The sequence below is a fragment of the Agelaius phoeniceus genome (assembly GCF_051311805.1).
Source record: "Agelaius phoeniceus isolate bAgePho1 chromosome W unlocalized genomic scaffold, bAgePho1.hap1 SUPER_W_unloc_1, whole genome shotgun sequence".
Classification (NCBI taxonomy): Eukaryota; Metazoa; Chordata; class Aves; order Passeriformes; family Icteridae; genus Agelaius; species Agelaius phoeniceus.
In genome coordinates, this window is record NW_027509866.1 from 5,838,606 (window position 1) to 5,860,184 (window position 21,579).

The following is a 21,579-nucleotide window of genomic DNA, read 5'->3' on the forward strand; positions in this document are numbered from 1 at the left end:
TTTCAGGCCAGGAGCAGCACTGGAACAGTACCCAGCAGCAGTTCAGCGATGCAATTGAAGACAAGGTGAGGGGTACCTCGTCCCCACCATGAGGAACTGGCACCTTTGGGACTTGACAGCCTGAGGCAGCATCCCTCTGAGGATCCCCCTCCAGGCTTTTCCCTGGAGAGCTCCATGTCACATCCTGGAGCAGCTGGCTGAGGCTGTGCCCCTGTTCATAGCTGGATCGCCTGGAGCTGAAGACTTTCCGTAAACACCGGGAGGACTCCTGGAACAGGAACATGGAGGAACTCGAGGATAGGCTGTTGCGTGAAAATGCTGCTGGGATTAAGAAGTGAGTGCAATGGAGATTCTGATGGCTTTGGGGACAGCGATGGCAACTGCTCCTGCCAAGCAGGGCTGTCACACACCATGCCCCTGAGCTGGGTCGTGCCCTGCCCTCCTGGCCGTGCACACGGGGGAGCTTTGGTGCCAGAGAGGGGCTGAAAGCGCTGCAGGGGCTGCTTGGGATGGTGGCATGGGTGCCTGTGCCCTTCACCTGGCATCAGCCAGCACCTTGGGGATGGGGAGAAAGAGGCTCAAGAGCCCACGGTTCACCCTGCAATGGCCGTGCCCCTGTGCAGTGAGCTGCCCAGCAGCTGGCTGCTGCAGGGAGCTGCTGCCTGTGTGCTGCAGGGCTGTGGCCCCAGGAGCTCAGCCAGCCCTCTTCCCTCCCCCTCCTTAGGCAGCTGCCAGTCCCTTTCTCGTGCCTGTCCTGTGACCGCATGCTCAGCGTGCAGGTTCCTGGCCAGTGAGTAGCACCAGTGCCTCGGGGGCAGCGGGGCTGGCATGGGGGGAGATGGGTGCCAGCAGTGACCCGCTGTGCTGGCACAGGGGGACAGTGTCTGCTTGGGAGGGGCTGATGTGGGGAGCCCCCTCTGCAGCTCTGCCCATCAGCAGGGGCTGTGGGGGCTCATCCCAAGGGCTACAGGCAGCGGGATGCCATGGGCTACAATCCCATGGCTTTGGGGGGGCTGCCTCCAACAGGAACAGGTTCTTTGTCCCCTGTCACACCCCTGTGACTCCTGCCCTCCCCAGGTACCCCGAGACACTCCCGTATTTGCAGCCCATGCCCCCCAGCAAGGAGCCACCGCCCAGCCAAAGGTGAGGGCCCTGAGGACACATCCCCAGCGCCTGGGGTGCAGAGCAGCCCTGACACAGCAAGGAGGGCTCTGCACCTGGGCTGGGGCAGAGCAGCCTGGGGGGACGGGGCAGGGCAGGGGAGCAGAGGGCAGCTGTGGAGGGCCAGTGCTTGCCCCAGGGCTGGGGGCTTTTGCATTCCTTGCCTTGCACTGCCCTGTCTGGCCCATCTCTCTGTCCCAAGGCTGCTGAAAGCACATCTGATGAGCTGTGTCTGTTTGCAGTCTGAGCTCAGGCTTGGAGGGCTGTTGGGGAAGATGAAACAGGAAAGCCTTATAAATATGATTGCCTGGCAAAAGATTTTGAGAATATGGAAACTATAAGTGAGATTGAAATGAAAGCAAGCTTCGAGATCCCTTAGTTACTGAACAACGGGAAAACAATGGTGTGGCCGGCTGAAGGTGAAACAAGACCCTCTGCTTGCAGGAAGGTCCAAGGGTCCGAGCAGACCCTGCCAGCTTGGCAGAAGGGGTCCAAAGAGGAGTTTTTAGGGTTTAAAATGTAGCACAGTATGGTAATGTAGTGATTCTTATAGGCTGTATGGAAATGCTATAGGATTTGTATGTTGTACTAGATTGGTTAAGTGAGAATCAGAATATTCAACACAGAAGATGATTTATTGTATTGTAACGGGAACTTGGCTCTTACTTTTCTATGCTCTTAGCTCTTAGCTCTTACTCTTACTTCTTGTCTTTTAGCTCTTGCCTTTTATCCTCATACCCCTTTTACTCTCTTATGCTTTTACTCTCTTACGCTCTCATCCTCTCTACCCCTCTCTTCTCTCAGGCCTGTTCTGAGCTGCAGCTGGCAGCTCCAAGCAGGGCCCTGCACCCACGCCCTTTGCAATAAACCGTCCACAACCTGGCTTCAGAGATCTCTCGTCTCCGTTCATCCCGACCGTGCTACCCCCGTCAATCCTACAGACGGGGATTGGGTGCCTCCTGTGAAAGGAGTTCCCAAAACCAATCCCTGCAGCTGGGACAGCCCAGCTCCTGCCAGCTGGTGTCCTGTGCACAGGGACCTGCCTGGTGCCATGGCCAGCACACGTGGCCATGGGGACAGAGCCAGCAGATGCAGCCTGGTGGGATGGGCTTGGGGCTCCTGCAGCAGGTGGACAGGAGCTGGCAGAGACATGCCCCTGCAGGCAGCACTGCCAGTGCCCTCCCTGGCACAGCAGGGTGATGCCCTGCATGCCACAGGGCTGGGCACTGAGTGTCCTCTGCCCCATCCCACAGGAGGCTGCTGGTCCGTGCCAGTGTCCCCGAGTGCTGCAGAGCTCTGGGGACCATCAGAGCAGCAGCTCCACGATGCCGAACATCAAGGCTTCCCCACATACAAGTGCAAGGCTGCAGTGTCTCCTGGTACACAACAAGGTAGGTGTGATGTAGGTGGGGACACAGAATGGTGACTGAGGCTTGATGGCATTGCTGACTATCCAGGGGGAATCTGTGCCTTCAGTCTCCAGGGAGACCTGAGTTGGATTATTGGGGTGTGCTGGATTGGGCCCTGCATTGCAGCCAGCTGCCGTCTCCTCCTCAGCCCAGTGTGACCCTGCTGCACGGTTATGGACACATCTCGAGGGGCCGTAATGACCAGCATCGTACGGCGATCAGGACACAGGATGCGTCAGGTATGGCCCTGTCAGGGCAAGGGGGTCAATGACGACAGGGGCTGATTATCTGCAGGGTGCCAGCTGGGGGATGAGCAGGGCTCTGCGTACAGAGCTGGGTAATGTGGCATGGGTATTTTGTGTCTGGGGTAAGAAGGAAGGGGCAGAATGGAGCAGGAGGACTGGCACATGGGGGCAACTGAGCTTGGAGCTGGAGTAACGTGGGAGAATGGCCATGCCCAGTGTGGGACAAGAGCTTGAGTCCTGGTGCGCTGGGGCCAGCACCTGTGGCGGCTCACCCTTGCCCTTCACGCCCAGGCCCTGCCGCCTCAGGAGAGCACGGCCAGGCACAGCTCCTCAACAGGTCTCATGGGCCCCAGGGCTCGAGCAGCCTCTGCAGCCCCGCCAGACATCAACAGCCCCCGGCCAGCTGGAAAGGACTCAGCACCCAATGCTCGACCTGGGACATCTTGTCCAAAGCGAGAAATGCCTGTGACAATTGTCATAAGAAACTTGACTTTTTACTTGTATATAGTAATTAAGTTAATTGTATATTGTTATTAGGTTAATAAAAACTGTTAAAATTCTAGGCAGAGCCTTGTCTCACAGCCTGTCTCTCCCCGGGCTCCCTGGTGCTCCTTCAGCCCCTTCCCCCCTGCTGTGGCTCTGCCCCCGGGCTGAGCAGATGGAGCCCCGGGCCGGGCCCTGAGGCCGCTGCTGCCGCCGCGGCGCCTGCGGGGCAGCCCTGAGGCTCCGGGCCGGCTGTGGGAGCAGGAGCGGCGCTGCAGAGCCCGCGGCCCTCACGGGCTGCCAAGGCACGGGCAGGTGGCCGTGGGGCCCGGCTGGCACTGCCGGCGCTGCTGCTCTCGGCTGCCGCCTGCAATCCTTCCAGGCGGCCCTTAGGCCGGCTCAGGAGCCGCTCGGAGCCCTGCCCGAGGGCTGGCCCCGACCCCCGGCCCCCAAGGGCACTTGTCCCTTCATGTCTGCACTGCCACATTCGCGGCTCATTCGTCAGCCTCCTCCTGCCCTTCCTTCCTGCGGGGCAGCGTTAGGGGCTGGCCCAGCAGCTTTCCTCCCGCACGGCTGCAGCCCCTTGCCCACAGCTCCCTGGCGGGAGCCAGAGCTGCTTTGCAGCCGGGCACCCCCGCCGTGTCCCGCAGCCCGGGCCGGCTCCTGCCCGCTGCCGGCGAGGCCCGGCGGCTGGGCCCGGCCATCCCGGGCCAGAGCAGCTCCCTGCCCGGGGGAACACAGGGGGACACGGGGGATGTGAAATACAAAGCCGTGTGTCGTGTCAGGTACACACAGGCAACGTGTGTATTTGTGATTGCGATATGTGTGGAGACCGACAATGGGACAGTTGTGAATTCGATAATAACTGAGGAAAGTAAAGCATGGAAGAAGTCTTTTGAACCCATCTTTTGTTTGCAATTAACCTTGGCTGATTTAGGAGCATTGGCATTAAAGCATTAAGGATGTTGCTTTTTGCTTGTAGTTAATTCTTAAGAGTTCTGCAATAATAACCTTTTGAAGTATAATTTTAGAACATTGCTTGTATCCTTGAAACTATAGCTTTGGAATATATATAATGGAAACATGCTTATCTCATGCTTTAATAAAGCAGAGAAAAACAGCTTGAGAAAGGAAGATGAACACCACCTCAAGGATTTATAGTTTCAACCAAGGGAAGCTTCACATCACTGTTGTTAGATTTATAGTCTCTGCAATTAAAAGGAGGACCCACATCTGGAGAGCTGGACCTTACCAGATGGGATTCGTCTTTCTTCTTTTGCTAACCAGACCACCACCATCTGGGGATACTCCTTTTGGGATACATCCTGAGAAAAACTAAATCACAATAGTGTGTAGAATTGTGACGTAAAAATTGGGAATAGAAACTGCTGATGAGTAAGAATTGGAATAGAAACTGCTGAGAAAGCTGATGAGTACCCCTATAAATACCTGTAAGCCTCAACTATAGGTGTGCAGTTGGAGGGAAAACTTCCCCCACTATACCCAGTGCTGTATTGCTCATACTTTACCATATTAATTAATAAATTGATTGCTGCTTAAATATTGGGCTAGTCAAGTTTCTTATTTATACAATCCATAACTGTAAAAGGAAAACTTCCTGCTGAACTGAAAAAGACTCGATGGAAATCAAGGCAGAGCCATGGTTTGTCAGGACTTGCTGTATCCTAATGAGCCCTGTGGTGCATTTGGAGCTGAGCCTTTGAACCTCAGGGCCTGAGAGGAGATTGCACAAACCTTTCCAGGAGTCAAAGTCAGAAGAAAACCCCAAAGTGTCTCAAAGCATGAATGGGTCCCACTGAGGACCATCCCAACACAGGCTGCTCATGGACTCCTTGGAGGAGACAATTGGAGGCCAGGATGGCACAACAACTTCTCAGACACTCAGTGTGGAAAGGAGAATCCAAAACACCTTAAAAAACCTTGAGTATCTCAAAGAATTAATGAGCCACACTGAGTGCCAGTGCAAAGCTCTCAAGGGACTCGTTAAAGCAGATAATTGGAGGCCATGATTGCACAAAGCTCTCAGAGACTCCAAGGCAAAAGCCAAAGCCAAAGTCCTTTGAAAAACCTGCAGTCCCAGCAGGGAGCATTCAGGAGCCCCCAGGGCCATGGCTGAGCAAGGCTCCCCAGGGACTCCTTGCAGCAGATCCTTGAGGCCACTGGGATGTGGGCTAGGGGGGGATGCTGAGGGCAGCACAAGGGGCTGACAGTGCCCAGCCTGGCTGGGGCTGTGCCAGGAGGCCCCAGGGCCTCAGGACAAGGTGTCTCCTCCCAGCCCTTGCTGGCACAGACCCTGCTGTGCTCCAGGGCACCAAGACTTGGCTTCTCTTTGTCCCCACCTGTCATCACTGCCTGCAGTTCTCTGCTCTGCCTGGGGCCTGGGGACACTTGCTCAGTCGTGTCCCTCTCTGGGACCCATTAAAAGTCCAAGAAAGTTTGGAGTTGGATTCTGCCTTGGAGTTCTGGAGAGGTTTCTTCAGCTCCCTCTCAGGGACTGATGCTCAGGGCCTGAGCACAAAGCCCCAGAGGCTGATTAAAGTCCTTGTGCTGTGTCTGTGCTGCTGAGCTGGGCTGGGCTCCTGGCCCAGAGGCAGCTCCCGGTCACCAAGAAGAGCTTCAAAAGCACATTTCTCTGGATGAGCAGCTCTTGTGCCAGCCCAGCAGGGCTGGGGCACTGCCTGCAGCCAGCCCGGGCACAGCCCAGAGGCACAGAGAGCTTCAATCAGTCAGGGCTGGGAAGGGGCTGAGAAGTGCCTGGGGCACAATCACTGCCAGCCCTTGGCACAGGAACCTCTGGCTGCAGGACAATGCAGCTGCAGCTCCTGGAGCCATCTCCTCAAGCTGCAACATGCCAATGCCTGCAGAGCCTGTGAGTACATTCTCTGCTTGTCTCTTGTGCAGAGCAGCCAGGGGTGCCCAGGGCTGTCCTGCAGAGCAGGGTCCTGCAGCCCAGGGCGCTGTGCTGGGGCAGGGACTCTGCTGCCTGCCAGGGACAGCTCTCAGCCAGCCCTGGCAGCTGCTCCCAGCCCTGGGGCACAAGATCTGGGTGGGAGGAGACAGCTGGTGAGGCTTGGAAGTGTTCCCCTTGTGTGGGGAGGATGCTGCATTGTTCAGGACTGCTCCAAGCATGACATTTAACTGCAGAACATTTCCAAGTAGATTATACAGGGAGCACAGCAATGCAGGGGTTGCATAAAAGGGAAAATCCTCCTGTTTTAATCTACTGCTCTGGGTTTCCTGGATGGGAAACTCCACATAGATATTGATCTGTCAGTTCTGGTGGAAAAAAACCAAATTTCTCTCCGATCTGAATAAAGCAGGCATAGACAGAAATCAGCACAGGGCCCCTCAGAGGCAGCATCGGTGTTGCTTTTCCAGCCTCCTCAGGGTTGCTCTGATGTTGCCATCAGAGCCTGCAGAGCCAGAGCAGCCCTGGGCAGTGCCTGAGCTGGGAGGGCTCTGCAGGGCAGAGCTGAGCCCCCAGGGCTGGGCTGGGCTCTGGCAGCACTGGCAGGGCCCAGCCCTGGGCACAGGGAAGCAGCTGCTGGCAGGGACAGCTCCAGGCAGCAGAGCCCTGGGCAGGCAGTGGGGGGAAAGTGCCCCCAGGCTGTGCTGGGATATTTCAAGTCCTCTCCAAACCCAACTATTCCATGATTTCTTTTCTTACAGATCCCCATGCCAAGGTGCAGCAAATGTCCAACAGCAGCTCCATCAGGCACTTCCTGCTGCTGGCATTGGCAGACACGCGGCAGCTGCAGCTCCTGCACTTCTGCCTCTTGCTGGGCATCTCCCTGGCTGCCCTCCTGGGCAACGGCCTCATCATCAGCGCCGTAGCCTGCGGCCACCACCTGCACACGCCCATGTTCTTCTTCCTGCTCAACCTGGCCCTCACTGACCTGGGCTCCATCTGCACCACTGTCCCCAAAGCCATGCACAATTCCCTCTGGGACACCAGCAACATCTCCTACACTGGATGTGCCGCACAACTCTTTCTGATTTACTTCTTCCTTGGATCAGAGTTTTATCTCCTGACCATCATGTGCTACGACCGCTACGTGTCCATCTGCAAACCCCTGCACTACGGGACCCTCCTGGGCAGCAGAGCTTGTGCCCACATGGCAGCAGCTGCCTGGGCCAGTGCCTTTCTCTATTCACTGCTGCACACAGCCAATACATTTTCCCTGCCCCTGTGCCATGGCAATGCCCTGGGCCAGTTCTTCTGTGAAATCCCCCCAATCCTCAAGCTCTCCTGCTCCAAATCCTACCTCAGGGAACTTGGGCTCATTGCTGTAAGTTCCTGTGTGGTATTGGGTTGTTTCATGTTCATTGTTTTCTCCTATGTGCAGATCTTCAGGGCTGTGCTGAGGATCCCCTCTGAGCAGGGACGGCACAGAGCCTTTTCCACCTGCCTCCCTCACCTGGCCGTGGTCTCTCTGTTCCTCAGCACTGGTATCTTTTCTCACCTGAAGCCCCCTTCCCTGTCTTCCCCATCCCTGGATCTGGCCCTGTCAGTTCTGTACTCGGTGGTGCCTCCAGCCCTGAACCCCCTCATCTACAGCCTGAGGAACCAGGAGCTCAAGGTTGCAGTGTGCACACTGATGACTGGATGCTTTCAGGAACATTGAACTGCTGGCCAATTTCTGCAAAGCACTTGTAATAAAAATAGTCTTGACACTTCTTGTTAGTTTAATTTGAGTGGTTCTTTTTCTTTGTTTTACTTTTTCAATATTGTCCACAAATAAATGTCATTGTTTGTGCCATTTCTCATTTTATTTCTCTCCATCTTCCCTGTAGCCACAGACTGTGTCAATGAGGGGCTGCACTCTCGGTGGCTTTAAATGAACTAAAGGATCTCCCAGCAGAGTTTTCTGTAGAGATGCCCTTTTGTTGCCTTCTCTGGAGCTGCAGCAGCAATGTCTGTGTGCAGAGCTGGGGCAGATCAGGGCTGGCCCAGCAGCTGTGCCCAGCAGCAGCAGCAGCAGCAGCAGCACTTGGTGTTGCCAGTGCTGCTGCCGTGGCCCTGCCCCGCTGCCCTGGTGGCCCTGGTGTTGCTGCAGGGCCTGAGTGCTCTCGGGGCCGGGCACAGCCCTGGGGGTGGCAGTGCCGGGGCTGCAGCAGGGACAGGCCATGGGCACTGCTGGGGCAGCGCTGACGTCTCAGGCCAGGCCCTGGGGGCTCCAGGCTCCTTGCCCAGGCTCTCTCAAGAACACGGCCAGGCCAATGCTCAGCACAGAAACCCCCGTCAGCAGCCCCAGGCTGGCCGTGGGCAGGCTGGGGGCAAACAGCATGGCTGGGGCTCTGCAAGGGCCCTGGGCCAGACGGGAAGGAGCAGCAGAGCAGGGGCTGATCCATGCCCAGGGCGCTGCACAGCCCAGGGCAGCGTCCCAGAGCGTCCTCATGCAGCTACCAACAACATCCCCCCTCTGCAGCCCTGGCCTCTCCCCCAGCTCACACAGGTGCCCCATCCTTGCAGGCACAGACACGGCAGCACTGCCTCAGCAGCCCCTGTTTGCATTGCACACAGCAGGGCCAGCACCCCCATGCTGTTGCTGTGGGGACATGAACCTGAGGGAGCACAAATGCCATCAGCCCCTGGGGCCAGCAAGGCCTGCGGGACACCAGGGAAACCACTCAGCTTTGTCCTGGCCTCTGCACTCAGCCAGAAAGTTTGTTCCCATCAGCTGGGAGTTTCCTGTGCCACTGCAGACGCTGTTGCTCAGAGCCAGGGCTGCCTGGCAGCCACCCCCAAACTGCCCTGAGTATTTCCTTACCTTCACCTTTGCTTTCTTTCCTCTTTCCTAATCCAGATTTCTTCATGTTGCCCAGCCCTGTTGCCTCCCCTGCAAACAGCCCATCCCTGTTTGCCCTTTCCTCTCTGGCCCCACTCCCCATTGCAGTTCCTGACTTGGCACCATGGGAACGTCCCTTGGGCAGCAGGATCATCCTACAAGTGCTGCAGGAATTGTCTGCAGGCTCCTGCAGTGCCTGCTGCTGCTCCCTTGCCACAGGCACCCCAGGCCAGGGGGGCACATCTGGGCTGCTGTGTCTGGCTCTGGGGCTCCCTGTTCTGGGCAGTGAGGAGGAGCTGCAGAGGCTCTGCAGGACTGACAGGATGGGCTTTGGGGCTGGCAGGAGAAGCTGAGGGACCTGGGCTGCTGGAGCTGCTGAAGAGGAGGCCCAGGGCTCATCCTGCAACTGCTCCATGGGTAGTTTCAGGGAATCCCAGAATTAGGAAGTTTGGAAAAGGCCTTGGAGATCATCTAGTCCAGCCTGTGCCCTGACATGGCCTGGTTTCTCCTGAGCCTCCTCTTCTCCAGGACAAACAACCCCAGCTCCCTCAGCCACTCCTCACAGGACTTGTGCTCCACACCCTTCCCCAGCCTTGTTGCCCTTCTCTGGACATGCTCCAGCCCCTCCATGGCCTTCCTAATTTATGGGGCCCAGAACTGGACACAGCACTCGAGGTGCTGCCCAACCAGTGCTGAGCACAGGACAAAAATCACTCCCCTGCTCCTTCTGGCCATACAATTCCTGATCCAGGCCAGGAGCCATTGGCCTTCTTGGCCACCTGGGCACACTGCTGCCTCATGTCCAGCCTGCTGTCCATCAGTCCCTGCAGGTCCCTTTCTGCCTGGCTGCTCTCCAGCCACTCTTTCCCCAGCCTGTAGTGCTGCAGTGGTTGTTGTGGCCAAAGTGCAGGACCCGGCACTGGGACTTATTAAACCTCACCTTGCTGGATTTGGGCCCTGTGCAGAGCCCTCCTACCCTCCAGCAGATCCACACTCACACCCAGCTTGGTGTCATCTGCAAATTTGCTGATGCTGGAATCAATCCCCTCACCCAGACCATCAATGCAGGTATTGAAATCCACGCTGGCTGGCTCTGATCCCTGGGCCATCCTGTGGGTGCCCTGGGATGGCACTCAAGGTGATCTGTTCCATAACCTTGCCAGGCACCCAGGTCAGGCTGACAGGCCTGGAGTTCCCCAGCTCCTCCTTCCTGCCCTTCCTGGGGATGGGCTCACACTGGCACCTCCAGTGCTCTGGGCCCTCCCTGCTGAGCCAGGACTGATGGTAAATGATGGAGAGCAGCTTGGGGAGCTCATCCACAGCTCCCTCATCCCCCTAGGATGGATCCCATCTGATCCCATACACCTGTGAGCATCTGAGTGGCTCAGCAGGTCCCCAGCTGCTTCCTCCTGGATTCCAGGGGGCTGTTCTGTTCCCTGTGCCCATCTACCAGCTCAGGAGAACACTTGTCCTGAGGACAGCCTGTCCTAATATTGAAAATTGACAAACAAGATATTAAGTAGCTTTGTCTTTTACTTATCTTCAGTTGCTCTATTTTTAACTGCATCCAATAAAGAGTAGAGGTTCTCCTTCTCCCTCCTTTTGCTATAATTGTTTTTATAAAAACATTTTTTATTCTTTTTACAAGCCGCCAGTTTAAATTCTAATTGAGCTTTCATTTCTTCACATCACTTTCTTCATAACCTAATGACATCCTTAAACACTTTCTGCATTGCTGGTCCTTTTTTCCCCTGAGTTCCCACAAAAGCTCCATCGGCAGCCAGGACAGTCCTTTTCCTCTCTAGATCATGTTTTGGCACACTGGGACAGGTTGCTCCTTCCCCCTTAAGACTACTTTCTTGAAATTTGTCCATCCTTCCTGGATCCCTTTGCTTTAAAGGGCTCTTTCCTTTCAAAAAATCAGTACCAGATTTGGTACTCCCCAAAGTCTGGGGAGGGCCAAAGTCTGCCCTTCCTAATGCCAGTGTAGAAGTTTTGTTGCTGCCCCTCCTTCTTTCATAGAACATTGAAAACTTGATTATTTCATGGTCACTGGGCCCAAGCAGCCTCCGTGTGAACAGCAGCAGACAGAGCTTTCCTTGGGAGTGTCACCAAAAATTCGGCAAAACAGAAAACTCCTTAACCCCAGTGTAGCATTAAGAAGCAGCATTCTTTATTCAGCTGGATGCACGGGGGAGAGCTCCTCCCAAAGCTGTGCATGCTGAGTACAGGAAAGTTTCTGTTTATATTCTCTATTTTGCACACATATTCATTGATTGTCTTGGACTAAACACACATATGATAATCATTTCCCCAAAATCATTAGCATATTTCCCCTCCCCTTTACCCATGTGTTCTTCTGTCCTGGGGGGCTCTCTGGTGGTCCCTCGTGGTCGTGGACCCCAATGTTCCAGTGGGCCTGGCTGAGCTGGCAGGACCCTGAGGCTGCTAAACTTCCAGTTCCCCTTCTCACACAATGGGCCTTGTGTGGCTTCCATAGGCCTGGGGATGTGGAGAACAAGCTCCAGGTGTCAGCTCACCTGGTGTAGGCAATTGATTATCTGGTAACATGAGGTCACAGAGTGGGCTATGACATCACAAAGTGGGTAATGTGAGATCATTGATTAGTGATGGCATCACAGAGCAGACTATGACATCACAGAATTGGCTGTGACATCAGAGACCAGATGTGTGACATTAGAGAAGGGGCTGTGAGCTCACAGAGCAGGCTGTGACATCCCAGAGGGGCTGTGTGACATCCCAGAGGGGCTGTGTGCCATCCCAGCAGGGCTGTGTCAGGTCACTGGGTTGGTCACTCGGCCCCAGCTCCCCCTCACAGTTTCTCCCAACAAGTCCAATGCCGTCCATGCCCAGTGGGGTCCCTGTCCCCCGGGATCCCCCCGGCCCACCTGGAGCCACAGCCTCCACCAAAGGATGTTCCACAGGATCCACCCCAGAGCCTGACATGGGGACAAGGGGCCAGGGCTGTGTGACCAGGACATCAAGGACGGGGATTCTCCAGGTCACTGTGGCCTGGGTTGGGTTGCCCAGGGCAGGAAAGATGTCTGGCAGCTGGAGCAGGGTCTGGGAAGGGCCCCCAAGGTGGGGCTGGAGCCCTTGGGCTGTGAGCAGAGACTGAGGGAGCTGGGCTTGTCCAGCCCAGAGCAGGGAAGGCTGAGGGGCTCCTCATCCCAGCCTGGCAGTGCCAGCGAGGAGGGGATGGAGAGCACAGAGCCAGGCTCTTCACTGGGGGCCTGGTGGGAGACAAAAGCCAATGGGTGGAAGGGGAAAGAGGGGAGATCAGCCAGGACAGGAGGAGATGAAATGAGTCAGGCTGGTTTCAGCATTTCCTCAGCACCAAAAGCAGCCTGACCTCCCTTCTCCATCCACCACTGACAGCTTTGCAAATCAGGAATTGTTGGAGCTGTTTTGCCCCCACTCCTGGATGAACATCCTGATACAAGAACTAAATTGTGTTTATATCTGTCACAGAACCATGTTTTGTCTAAAATTAATTTTAGTATGGAAATCACTTGTGGATGGTGGAGTCATCAGATGCTGCTGGGATGTTGCACATTGCTCAGGGAAGAGTGAGATTGTTATTAAATTGTGTCCTGTTCAACTGTGGTCTGTTGGCCATGAAGAGAAACTGTCTGTGCCTCTGAGTCTCACCAGTTCCTGACCCCCAAAGGACACAAACCTGATGAGTTGTGGCTCCTGCTCCAGTGGTGGCACTTGGGCATCCCTCCATAGCCAGAGCAGAGCTCCCTTGTCCCAGAGAGTGCCTGGCAATGCAGGGATGAAGGAAACAGGAGAGGCTGTGGGGAACAGGGGCAGGGCAGAGCAACGGAGAATGACTTTTGCATTTGATGGAGCTGTGCCTTCCCTTGGCTTTGTTGGCTGACAAAAAATGAACATCCCTCTGTGCCTTGAGCAGCTCCTTCTCCAAGGAAAGCAGGTGGAGCCAAGGAGCTGAAAGCTGCAGGTGCAGCCTGGGCTGGAGGGAGCTGAGATTTGCACAAGGCTGCTCTGAGTGCCAGGGCTTGGATGGGGGAAATGGTGGGGTGGGGGTAGGGACAGAGTCTGATTGATTGTCAGCCAGGAAGAGTCTTGATTTTCATATCTATTCCAACTGCATGAGGAGGTACTTGGATTCAGTGTCAATTGGAGACTACACATATCAATTTTTGATCAGAAAAAAAAACCCTAAACAGGACCTAAAAAATCTTTGCTCACTGTCTTTTTAAATAGAACATATTCAATTTGAATACACTACTGCAATCTGTCTAAGTAACCACAAATGATTTGAAAATTAAAATCAAATGATTCCCAGAGGCTTGGCTTGTTCAGGTGTTCTGAATGTTCATGAGCCCTGGGACACTGAATTCCTGCACTGAAGAGCTGAAGGCTGAACAAGCCTCTGGAGCAGTGAAATTCAGCAGCAGCCTCCAAGTTGCTGAGGATGTCAGCTGCCCCCAGTGAGGCCATCCCTGCCCAGAGACCGTGGGGGAATGGGCAGACAAGGAGAGCGTCCCTGGGGCTGGGGCAGCACAACTCAGAGGCACCAGCGGCTCCAGCTGGGCAATGGAGTGTGGAATGTGGCTGGGAAAGCCCTGCCTGGGCTGGGCCAAGCAGGACACACAAGCCGTGACCCCCATCCACTAAAAAACTCTCTCAAGGAGACATTTAAGAGGAATTACAATTGTTTGTGTACCCTGAGTTGAAAACACTGGAGAAATATTGACAAGAAATTCTCAGGAGCTCAAAACAACCAAACAGCCTTTACTGGCAACTTTAGAAAATCAAAGAAATTTTCGCAAAAGGTTTAATAGGACATTCAATTAACAAAACAACACTTCTCAAAGCATTAATTTGGCCCATTCAACTTCACAAAGTCTAAGCCTGTTCAATTTCATGTTAATCAAAATTTGCAAGAGGACAAAAATAGAAGAAGTATTTTTCTTTCTCTCTCTCAAAGAGATAGAAAGACAAATAAGATTCAGAGAAGCACACACACAGCTACCAGCTCCTGGATTCCAGTGCTGTTCAGATGGAAATTCCAAGAGGAGGCAGGGTAAGATGTGTGCTTGCCTTGTGGTCAGCCTTCAATACCCCTTGGTCTCCCTGGGCCCTTCCCCCAGGTGGGGCTTGGGCTCATTTGGTCCCTCAGGAGCTGGGCTGGGGCTGCAGAGGTGGCTGTGGGGCATTGCCTGTGCTGTGCCAGGAACTGGCAGCCACTGCTGGGCTGGGATAGAGGCTCTGGGGGGATTGGGGCTCCAGGGCAGGGCAGGGCTGGGCTTCCAGGGCAGGGCAAGGCTGGACCTGCCCCTTCCTCCCCCACACATGAAATGTTTTGGGACAACAATCTCCTCCAGTCTCTCACAGTAAGGCAGTGTTGGAGGTGGAATTTAATTCTGGCCATGGGCACATAGACAAGAAGGACAGTTCTTTTCCATAGGAAGGAAAGCCCAGAGCCCCAGTGTTTGGAAGGCAGGTGAGAGCCTAAGTAGGCCACGGCCAGGCAGACTTGTCAGGAATGGCAGATTTTGTCTGGGAGCAGTCTTTCAATTTAGGGAATTTTGAAGGTGGAAACCCAGTCTCAGCCATGGGCACCTGGAGAAGCAGGACAATTCTTTCCCATAGGAATGAAAGCATGGAACTTTCCCCAGTGTTTTGGGGACAGATGAGAGGTGACCATTGTGAAACCGTTGCCAGCCAAACCTGTCCTGACAATATTCCTGTTGGAACAATCCCTGGATATAAGGAAATTTGGAAGTGAAATCTCAAATCTGGCAAGGGTGCCTGGAGAAGAATGACAGTTCTTTTCCATAGGAAGGAAAGCTCGGAGGCCCAGTGCTTCAACAGCAGATGAGTGTCGTGGTTAAGGGCAAATTTGGAGGAGAATTTCCAAATTAGGGCTCCTCCAGTAAGCAAACCCACACAGCCCCTCCCCCCAACCGGTTCGGGAAGGATTCCTTGGAGAGGAGTGGAAAGAACCTGTTTATTTAACAAGCACAGCACCCCCCAGCACACAAAATGAACAATACCGGATGACACCGCTCTGAAAAAAGATGACAAATTCAGAAAGTCTCTCTTGGGGGGTGGTCGCTCTGTTCTCAGTCCTTCCGGTGCTGGGGCAGCTGCTGCAGGCCACAGGGTGCAGATTCTTGGTGTTTCCCAGGTCCCAGTCCGGAGCAGGTTTGAAATGGTCAGAAAAAGGAAAGGAGAAACAGTCCAGGAAGAAATTGGACAGTTTAGCAAACTAGCTAATGAGCAAAGCAAGCAGAAGCGAAGCAAGCAAGAGCGAGAGAGAGCAAAGCGAAAAGCAAAAGCAGAAAAAGCAAAAGCCGCAGTCTCTGTGTCCCGCCAGGCTGATAAGAAAACCAAAAAGAAACTTTCCCTCTTCAGAGCCGGTCTTAAAGGTACAGAACATAATATCCAGCATAAACAGAACACATGAATGGGGATACAAGCATCATAACGTCACCCTAGGACATTCCACCCCTTATCCCCATATCATCAACATACTACCACACATCATGCATTTATTCACACAAAATTTCCATCTGCTCCCCCAAAATTTACAAGCAATACCCATCATGCCCTCATCACATCCCCACACTGGACCACTGAATCCATGCCCTATGCTACAGAGCTGCAGGATTTCCCCCTTTCACCTTACTCACTCAAAGCTCCATCTTTCACTTGCCCAGACCTTCAACACTTACACATTTCCTTCTATCTCATGTCTGTATGGTGTAATGTACAGACAATGGCAGTAACATCCAACAAACAGTGATATTTGCATATCATTCTCACCCCACAATCAGATCTCCCTGAGGTACACATCGTGTTGTTCCATCTCTTTGCATTATCCACCATGTGCAACCTGGTCCCTGAGCAAAGACAACCCCACAAATGAGTTTGTCTGTACTCGAGGCAGAATTGATCCACACAGTCTTCCCTAACAAACCTCTGACATGCACCACTGGGACTTTATCTCCATCTGTTATATTCAGGGACTCAGACTGGGCAAGACCTGCTCGGTTGGTGGAACCTTGGCTGTTAACTGACCAGGTGGCCTTTGCTAATTGCTGCTCCCAATTTTTGAAAGATCCCCCACCCAAAGCTTTCAGCTGGGTTTTTAGTAGTCCATTGTACCTCTCCACTTTGCCTGCAGCTGGTGCATGGTAGGGGATATGGTACACCCACTCAATGCCATGTTCCCTAGCCGAGGTGCTGATAAGGCTGTCCTTGAAATGAGTCCCATTGTCTGACTCAGTCCTCTCAGGCGTACCATGTCTCCACAGGACCTGCTTTTCAAGGCCCAGGATGGTGTTCCAGGCAGTAGCATGAGGCACAGGGTAGGTTTCCAACCATCCAGTGGTGGCTTCCACCATGGTCAGCACATGGCGCTTGCCCTGGCGTGTCTGGGGCAGTGGGATGGAGTCAATCTGCCAGGCCTCCCCATACTTGTACTTGGACCCCCACCCACCGTACCATATGGGCTTCACTCACTTGGCCTGCTTGATGGCAGCACACGTCTCACAGTCATGGATAACCTGAGAAATACTGTCCATGGGTAAATCCACCCCTCGGTCTCTTGCCCACTTCTAGGTGGCATCTCTGCCCTGATGGCCTGAGGCATCATGGGCCCATCGAGCTAGGAATAACTCTCCCTTGTGTTCCCAATCTAGGTCTATCTTTGACACCCCTATCTTTGCTGCCTGGTCTACCTGCTCATTGTTTTGGTGTTCCTCATTGGCTCTACTCTTGGAGACATGGGCATCTACCTGGCGGACTTTCACATGTAGCCTCCCTACCCTGGTAGCAATGTCTTTCCACTCACCAGCAGCCCAAATTGGTTTTCCTCTACGCTGCCAGTTGGCCTTTTTCCACCTCTCCAGCCATCCCCACAGAGCATTGGCTACCATCCATGAATCAGTGTAGAGGTAGAGCTTTGGCCATTTCTCTCTTTCTGCAATGTCCAGCGCCAGTTAAACGGCTTTGAGTTCTGCAAGTTGGCTTGATCCACCTTCTTCTTCAGTAGCTTGTGCAACCTGTCATGTGGGGCTCCATACGGCTGCTTTCCACTTCCGGTTCATCCCTACGATGCGACAGGAACCGTCAGTGAAAAGAGCATAGCGTGTTTCCTCTGGGGGCAGTCAGTTATATGGAGGAGCCTCTTCAGTCTGTGTCACTGGTTCTTGCTCTTCATCTGTGACACCAAAATTCTCAACTTTGGGCCAATTTGTAATTACCTCCAAAATCCCAGGTCGATTCAGTTTACCTATATGGGCGCGCTGAGTGATAAGAGCAATCCACTTGCTCCATGTGGCACTGGTGGCATGGTGAGTGGCAGGAACCTTGCCTTTGAACATCCACCCCAGCACCGGTAGTCGGGGTGCCAGGAGGAGTTGTGCTTCTGTACCAATCACCGCTGAGGCAGCTTGGACTCCTTCATAGGCAGCCAAGATTTCCTTCTCTGTGGGAGTGTAGTTGGCCTCAGAGCCTCTGTAGCCTCGACTCCAAAATCCCAGTGGTCGACCCCGAGTCTCCCCAGGCACCTTCTGCCAAAGGCTCCAGGACAAGCCATGGTTCCCGGCTGCAGAGTAGAGCATGTTCTTCACATCTGGTCCTGTCCTAACTGGGCCAAGAGCTACTGCATGAGCGATCTCCTGCTTGATCTGGACAAAGGCCTGTTGCTGCTCCGGGCCCCAGTGGAAAGTGTTCTTCTTGTGGGTGACCAGGTAAAGAGGGCTCACGATCTGACTATACTCAGGAATGTGCATCCTCCAAAAGCCTATGGCACCTAGGAAAGCCTGTGTCTCTTTCTTATTGGTGGGTGGAGACATTGCTGTGATCTTGTTGATGACGTCTGTAGGAATCTGACGCCGTCCATCTTGCCACTTCACTCCCAGGAACTGAATCTCACCAGCTGGTCCCTTTACTTTGTTCTTTTTAATGGCGAAACCAGCTCCCAGGAGGATTTGGATGATTTCCTTTCCTTTCTCAAACACTTCCGCAGCTGTGTTCCCCCACACAATGATGTCATCAATATATTGCAGATGTTCTGGAGCCTCACCCCTTTCTAGTGCAGTCTGGATCAGTCCATGGCAGATGGTAGGACTGTGCTTCCACCCCTGGGGCATTCGGTTCCAGGTATACTGCACTCCCCTCCACGTGAAAGCAAACTGAGGCCTGCATTCTGCTGCCAGAGGAATGGAGAAAAATGCATTGGCAATGTCTATAGTGGCATACCACCTCGCTGCCTTGGACTCAAGCTCGTACTGGAGCTCTAATATGTCTGGCACAGCAGCACTCAGTGGTGGAGTCACCTCATTCAATGCACGGTAGTCCACAGTCAATCTCCATTCTCCTTCAGATTTTCGCACAGGCCAAATGGGGCTGTTGAAGGGTGAGTGGGTCTTGCTGACCACCCCTTGGCTCTCCAGCTCTCGGATCATCTTATGGATGGGGATCACAGCATCTCGAGTAGTTCTATACTGTCGTCGATGCACTATGGAGGTGGCAATTGGCACTCGTTGATCTTCTCCCATCAGACATCCTACTGCAGATGGATTCTCAGACAGCCCAGGCAAGGTGTTCAATTGCTGGATGCCCTCTGTCTCTACAGCAGCTATCCCAAATGCCCACTTGAGTCCTTTTGGGTCTTTGAAATACCCACTTCGAAGGTAGTCTATGCCCAAAATACATGGGGCCTCTGGGCCAGTCACAATAGGATGTTTCTTCCACTCATTCCCAGTGAGGCTCACATCAGCTTCCACCAAAGTGAAATCCTGGGATCCCCCTGTCACACCAGCAATAGAAACAGACTCTGTCCCCACATGTCTCGACGGAATTAATGTACATTGTGCGCCAGTATCAACCAAAGCTTTATACTCTTGTGGTTCTGATGTGCCAGGCCAACGAATCCACACAGACCAGAAAACACGATTTTCCCTGGCCTCTACCTGGCTAGAGGCAGGGCCCCTCTAAGCCTGGTTATCCTTCTTTCCCTGGGCATATGTCTTAGATGTTCCTTCAAGGGGATCAGACATGGCATCATCAGCATCATACCTGGCGGTTCGGCTACGGGCAACTGGAGCTGCTTTCTTCCTGGTGGCTTCCTTCAATTCACTCACCCGTCGTGCCAGAACAGCAGTAGGTTTTCCATCCCACCTCCTCATATTTTCTCCACAGTCACGCAGGTAGAACCACAGCTCTGTTTGTGGGGTGTACCTTCTCTGGCCATCTGGGGAATGTCTGCCTTGGATACCAGAACCTCTGATCTGTACTGCTGAGATTTGGAGAAGGTCTTCTTTAATCTCCTCTCTGAGCTTCTTATGATTCTCCTTTATCTTATCCTCTAAGTTCTGCAGACGTGTTTCTACCGCTGCAATTCTGGCATGTGTTGGGCCATGCACAGCATCTGCATATGCTCGGAGCTTCCTTGCCATATCCAGCACAGTCTCGTCCCTCTCATCCCGCTTCATTATGGCTAGGGCAGAAGCATATTCGTGTGGCCCAAGTCGCACAAGTTTCCGCCACATCACAGACGTGCATGGCACCAAGTCTGGGTTCCTAGTTGTCACATCATCTGAGAAGATAATCTCTGCCACTGCCATCTCTCTCAGGCGTTGGATCCCTTGCTCTATGGTCTTCCACTGTGTCTGTTGCATATAAAGATCATCTGCACACAGGTATCTTTGTGCAACACTTTCCAAGACCCGTGCCCAGAGGCTCTGAGGGTTTGCCCCCCTCATCATTCCTTGGTCAATGACAGGATTATGTGACAGGGATCCCAAATGCCTCGCTTCTGTGCCATCCAGAATTGTAGCCTCGCCTGCAGCATCCCAGAGACGGACTAACCAACTAATTATGGATTCATCAGGTCGTCTGGTGTAATCCTTCCGTAAGCCACGAAGGTCCTTCAGGGAAAAGGACTCAATATTTGCATCTGGTCTTGCACCTGCTGCTTTGACTCCTGATTTTATGTCAGGAGGCATTGAGGTTCCTTCTGCTGCATCATCATCATCATCATCATCCACTGGTCGATTGGTCTTGTCCGTGCATTTCCCACTTCTGGTACTGGTAGCAGCAGCCATTGGTTTAGCTGCTGGCTTAGGCTCACTATCTGGTTTGGCTGCTGGCTTCGAGCCTGTGGTGTTGGCTGCAGCCTGAGTGACTGGGATAGCTGCTGATTTATCTCCCTGCCCCCCTGCCTCCGTCTGCTGTCCTACAGTCTCCAACAGAGTGCGATAAGCATATGCCAGGGCCCAGCTCACTGCAATGACCTTTCTCTCCTTAGGCTCATCCTGGTATTTCTCTTTCAGATATTTCCCCACCTCAGCTGGGTTCTGAATTTGTTTATGGGGAAAATCCCAGACTATAGGGTCAGAGAATTCCTTCAGGATTTGGCCCATTTCCTCCCATTTCCCACACCACTCAGGATGTTTCACACCTGTGTCTACTCCTAAGTCAGGGGTCTCATCAGCCCGTCTAGAAATCTCAGCCCTCATTCTGGAGAGACAGCAGACTGTATAGAGGAAGGTTACCAGATTGAATACAAGAAAGATGGTTTCTCTAACATTCAGGGGAAACTGAACATCCTTTACTACTGATGCAACCGATTCATAGGAGAGGAAGGAAACCAAAGGCTGAAAAGCCTCATTCCCTGCTGCTCCTCCTCCAACAAACTGGACGAATAACCATAGCCAAGAACCATTCATACCTGGAGCAGACCCCAAGATGTTTATAAACTTCTTGCACATCATTGCCATCAAGCCCAGCAGGATAGCTATTCTGGTCACTGCCCCTCTGCTGTAAAAACTACGTATGAGGGACAATACTAGAACTATTTCAGGATAGGAAAATAAACCTAAGGACCACAGAGGTATTAAAATCTCGAAAAACCCTAGGGACCAGAAGCACATGCAAGCCTTCACCCCAACACTCATCATGAATTCAAAAAGCATGGCTATTAACTGCTTCAAACAGAGAGTAATGGCAACCAAAATACCCACAAAACAGGGTTTTTCCACTCTCTCTCTCTCGAGCCTCACGTTGGGCGCCAAAATTTTGTCGAGGTTTAGGGCAAATTTGGAGGAGAATTTCCAAATTAGGGCTCCTCCAGTTAGCAAACCCACACAGCCCCTCCCCCCAACCGGTTTGGGAAGGATTCCTCGGAGAGGAGTGGAAAGAACCTGTTTATTTAACAAGCACAGCACCCCCCAGCACACAAAATGAACAATACCGGATGACACCACTCTGAAAAAGATGACAAATTCAGAAAGTCTCTCTGGGGGTGGTCACTCTGGTCTCAGTCCCTCCGGCGCTGGGGCTGCTGCTGCAGGCCAGAAGGTGCAGGATCTTGGTGTTTCTCAGGTCCCAGTCCGGAGCAGGTTCGAAGTGATCAGAAAAAGGAAAGGAGAAACCGTCCAGGAAGAAATTGGACAGTTTAGCTGAATT

At 53.3% G+C, this 21,579-nt stretch overlaps 2 protein-coding genes across 2 annotated transcripts in view; both read left to right on the forward strand.

Annotated features, from left to right (window-relative positions):
- LOC143692464 (uncharacterized) overlaps nucleotides 1-21,579 on the forward strand; it is a 270,414-nt gene that overhangs the window by 27,182 nt on the left and 221,653 nt on the right. The window lies entirely within an intron of this gene.
- On the forward strand, nucleotides 6,988-7,944 carry LOC143692549 (olfactory receptor 14C36-like). The gene has a single exon (XM_077172794.1). It carries the CDS (start codon nucleotides 7,012-7,014, stop codon nucleotides 7,942-7,944), a length of 933 nt encoding a protein of 310 aa, XP_077028909.1. The 5' UTR covers nucleotides 6,988-7,011.

Coding starts and splice junctions, on each gene's coding strand:
- LOC143692549 (XM_077172794.1), top strand. CDS start 7,012: ATGTCCAACAGCAGCTCCATCAGGCACTTCCTGCTGCTGGCATTGGCA.